At 28.7% G+C, this 5298-nt stretch overlaps 1 protein-coding gene across 1 annotated transcript; it reads right to left on the reverse strand.

Moving 5' to 3' along the window:
- Window positions 1-1652: 1652 nt before the first annotated feature.
- LOC120074311 lies at window positions 1653-3734 on the reverse strand. The gene is made up of 4 exons (XM_039027399.1): window positions 3652-3734; window positions 2677-3537; window positions 2303-2470; window positions 1653-2195 (listed from the first exon to the last, which is right to left on the reverse strand). Exons 2-4 carry the CDS (start codon window positions 3529-3531, stop codon window positions 1932-1934), a joined length of 1287 nt encoding a protein of 428 aa, XP_038883327.1. The 5' UTR covers window positions 3532-3537; window positions 3652-3734; the 3' UTR covers window positions 1653-1931.
- Between the last annotated feature and the right edge of the window lie 1564 nt (window positions 3735-5298).

Consider the following 5298-nt stretch of genomic DNA (forward strand, 5'->3'; position numbering starts at 1 on the left):
CATTTTCTTTCTATAATATATATTTGTTGATATTTCTTTTTAAACATAAGAGAAATATAGAGATTTTATCCATGGACAACGTATCATCCATATTTTTACATTTTTTTGAATTCAACATTGATATTAAGAATAAATCAACATTTCTATCATATCGTAAAAAATTGATGAAACATAAAAAAAATAAAACAATAAAATGTTATACTAAAAAAACAACTAAACGTAATTAAATGTATATATAATATAAATGATAAGCATTAATTTTTAAAAAATATATATCCGCATCGACAATTTAGATATTTTCATAGAAATTGAGATGTCTACATTTTTGTTTATATCAGTGTTTTAAACCTTTGGATATGAGACCACTATTTCTTTTAATAATAATTAAAAAAAAAAAAAAAAAAAAAAAAACCCGATCCTTTAAAATCACTAAATGAACTATACTAAACAACTATTTCTTTTAATAATAATAATAAAAAAAACCGATACTTTAAAATCACTAAAGAAACTATACTAAACACACTTTAAACTATTGTTTTTTCCCAAAAAGTGTTATAGGAAAATGAATTTTATTTAAAAAGTACTTTTTTCGACAACTTTTAAAATCACTCGTTAATCTATTCTAATTACTAACCACATATTTGGACGATTTTCAGTTAAATACTTTTATATATTGGTAAGAAACACATATATTGTTGTTCCTAATTCAAACAATTTATGTGTGATGTGGTGTTTGGAAAAAAATTCGTAGATTCTCCATTAATGTTTGTGGCAATTTTTTTTTTTTTTTTTTAAACTTATGATCCAAAAATTTCTAGGTAATAGTGCAGCGTTAAATGAGAAATTTCAACTAATTATAAGTTATCATGTCATTACATTGAAAACTTAAGATTATTGTAGAAATCATAAATTAGATTGGATTGAGTAATTAAAGTTGTTTGCACCCAACCCAATTAAAAGCCCATGATGAAAATTCGGGTCAAATTAAAGACGCTTAAGCCCAATATTTATGCCCAAAAGTAATTGGGCCTAAGCTCATATAAGGCACATGGAAATCCTCTATAAATAGAGGTCTTACCCTTCATTTGAGGAAGATTGGAAGAACTAAAGGTTGAAATTAGATTGAAATTCCAAAGCTCTGAGGCTGAATCTTTTATCCGGCCACTCTCACCCATATAAATCAAAATATCGCTCTCATAGGTAAGAGTTCGCAACTCACAAGATCAAAGTCAAGTTACCTATGGTCATGCTAGTAAAATGTAAGTCTCTTCAAGTAACGGTATTATAAGAAGAGACTAATAATTTCGTGGTTCGGTCTTATACAAACTCTTTGTATAGAATACCTCACTCACATGTCTACACATTATCATGATCATATCATTTGTAATACTTTACAATAATTATAATAATTACAAAGAGAGTAGTATCTGTAGTCTCACTTAGATAAAATATCCAACCTTATCCATATACTATATACCATTTAGGTCATTACTTAAACATGATATACTTGTATGTCAACCACATATATGATGTTACTTGAAATAATCTTGAATCTTATTTTATTGGGTTTGGATTAATGCGGATTAAATGTCAAATAAAATAACACTTTATTTTATCAAATAATTCGTGTACAAAAAATTTACAAACTACGAAACCCATGAGATTTAGGACATGGACTCCAACAAAACACGCATGACTACCAAAAGGCCAAGGTTGAATTTTGCTAAATAAAAGAAACAATATTATATAAAATAGAAATGGAACATAGAGAAACTATACTTTTTGTAGTTTCTCATATTTGGTCACATATTTGGAAACGTTTCTCAAATTCTAGAAACAAGAAACCAGAAACAATTTTCAAATACGTCAATTTCTTACAAAATGAGAAACGGAAATAGGAAATAAGAAATAGAAACTTTATCAAAAGGGTTCTACATGACGAGGGTGTTATCATTGTCAACTTCTTTTGAAAGTGATGATGATTTGAATATTTTGTCAGCAACTATAATGTGAAAGATACCCATAACTCCTGTGTGGTTCTGTGTGGAACTATAATTTGATGTAAAAGTTACCATTTCTCCATTATTGATTTTGATTGAGCCTGGTTCTGGATAACAAGTTGTCATTCCAACCACATACCCACCTTCATTTCCTTTCCCATGAATTGGTGATGAAGAGCATAAAACCCTTCCATCCTGATAATAATACAAATTTACCAAACTAATTATTTAATTATATTTTGTTTCCAAGCTATAAATTAATGTCAAAGCCAATATAATATAATAATTAGTTAATTAATTACCTCTCCATAAAATGTTGCACCAATTGCACCAATATGTTGGTGAGCCACTCCATAGATGAGATACCCACTGGATGGAAACATTACCTTTGACTTTTTCACATCATTACACTTACCATCATCAACCTTATTTGTGAGGGAGCAAGACTCTACATCTACATCATATTCAATCTATACACACAAGAAAACAAAATAACTGGTTAAATATATGAATAAGGTTTGTGAAATTAAAATAGAGGAACTATATTGATATTGGATACAAGCTTAAGTAACGTAATTAAACACTTTAATTTCAAAGTTTAGAGATGTATTCAACCCATAATCGAAAAGTTTAAGAACTAAATAAACAACTAAAATTTGTAATTAATATATTTTACCAGACAATTATGCTGTCGAGAAGCTCCTGTTGAGTCTGGCAATGGGTTCCAATTATCAGTTACATCGAATAAATAAACTTTGACAGGAATCACGAAATCATTCCAATCCACCCACTTCACTCTATATCTTACAAACAAATTCCTTTCTTGATAATCTCTTCCATCGCTTAGATTCACTCTACACACTGTTTTATCATAACAACATTCCAAACCTCCTTTATACTCTGCTCTCAATGGCCTTCCAAATCGATCTTCTGTGATATTATACAAATGGCAATGACACTCAATACATCCCAGCTTGTTCTCTGCTCCTCTGATATCAATTGCATGAACATTGAGACTCCACCTCTCTTCATAGTCTGTGGGAATTTCTGATGGGTTGCCAACTTCAATTCCATATGGGTATGGAAGAAATGTGGATATTGTTCGTGATTCAGATCCCATGGCGTAGTAGGTCGATAAAACATTTCGTTGGCAGACTCCATTGTTGCTGGCAATGATGAAGTTTGGTTCTTGAAGTTGGTCATAGGCAGTATTTATTGTTGGGTTTGTTGCATTTTTGTGTTGATAATATCTCACAAGTGCCCAGTGATGAAGGTAAGTTTCTGGAAGTGGGATTTGATTGCCTGATTCATCTACAACTTCAACTTCAAAGCTTTTTATGGCAATATGGGATTTTGGGAAGGTGATATTGTAGTAGAATTTCTCAATTACTAAACCAGGTGTCATGGTGAATGATGGAGATGAAAAAGTTTGAGTTTTTATCATCATATTCATGGGATTGTTACTGTTTGTTCCAACAGCTTCCAAGCATGAAATCATTGTTGCCATTATCATTGCGAAAGGGAGCAACATTTTACTCTGCAAACAGTGAGAATGTGATCTAAAAATGTATCTATGCAAGTTGAGGAGAAATTATTCGAGGAAGTTGGTGAGTAGTAGTAGTAATAATTATGAAAATTAAACGATGCTTACATACTTGAGAAGTTTAAACAAGGTTGAATGTGTTGAACCAGAGCCCTGAAGCTGTCTTGCTGATGGTGTAAGTGTGAGTTTTGTTTGTGTACTCTTTAACTATAAATAGATTTTAAATGGAATTTTCACCTTTTATTTCACCTTTTACTTCCCACGTGAATCTCGTGTTGTATTATCCACATCCCTACAAGAAATGTTAATTATTATTGAAATTAGTCATTACAATGTGCAAGATTTTTTAAGTATAGAATAACAGTTTTAAATAATTACAAATATGGTAAAATATATAGAATTGTTTGTATGAGATTATTAGTGTTTTTATCCGGATATGTAGGATAATGATATTTGGAAGTTATGTTTCTATTTGATTTATCAATTTTGTATATAGAAACTTGAATTAATAACTACTTAACTAAATGTTATTAATTAATTGTTTAATCACTTAAAATATAAATAAAAGAATATTTCTAATTTAAACATTAATTAAATCATTTAATTTAATTAATTTATATTAAATAGTTAAGATAACCTAAAATATTAATTTCAAATATAAGAGTTGAAAATGATTAAGTCTAAATAATATATTTATATTTATTAATTAATTAAAATTAATAGTAATGATTAATCGATATTAATTTATTAATTAATAATATTATGTTTTTATTGTTCTACTCCCGATTATAAGAATCCAACTTATATGACGGGCATTAGAAAACTTGTTTCAAATATATTTTTAAATTCTCTCGATAATGATATCCTAAACTTTAACAAGTAAAATTATGTTAAACAAATAAAAATATTTAAATATTTATTTGAAATCCCATGACAAGATGGGTGAAACAAACAACCCTATGTTTTGGCTCATGGTGGGGTTGATTTTTTTCCCCCTTTTTAAGTTTAGATCAAGGAGAAGAAAAGGGCTGTATATCAAAGTTGGGAAGAAAATAATGATGATGATGATAATAATAGAGGGAGTTGTTTGTGCTCTTGTCTTTTCTTGTGGTTTGTTATGGGGTCGTTGTGTTGATTTTATCTCGTCTTAAAAAAATATATCTAGCTAAAGGGAGAGTTTTTTTTTAAAAAAATAATGATGTTAGCTAAATATATTTGTTTAAGATTTTTGACATTATTTTCTTGAGCTTTCTGAAGTTGTCTCTGCTCTTATCTTTGATGAATCTCGTCTTAGATGTTGCTCTTTCAGTTACCAAATCTGTAAAATATTTCTTTTCTTATTTATCGTATTCTACTGAATATTTTATTTAGAGTATTTTCCTTTTTGGTGTGCTAACGACTTTGTGTGGGAATATTTTCCATCATTCCGCTATGCTTTTAAGCTTAAGAAGTTCTCATGCTTTTGGAAAAATATTTTGTTTAGTTTTCAAAACTAAGCCTGATATTCTGAAAACACATTAGTATAAAGTTGATAACAAAACATAAAAACTTATGAACGGTTGAAATAATATCTATAAATTTAATATTAAAAATTCAAATTAGTTATCAAACAGAATCTAACTAACTTACCAAACCCTTTTTTAAAGTCCCGAAACCTAAGTTAGACACAAAAACGAAACTTCGAAACCAAACAAATCATCATCATACATACATAAAAATTCCCGGACTAGACTTGCAAATTAACATACATTTATA

Source organism: Benincasa hispida, chromosome 1 (genome assembly GCF_009727055.1).
Source record: "Benincasa hispida cultivar B227 chromosome 1, ASM972705v1, whole genome shotgun sequence".
Lineage (NCBI taxonomy): Eukaryota > Viridiplantae > Streptophyta > Magnoliopsida > Cucurbitales > Cucurbitaceae > Benincasa > Benincasa hispida.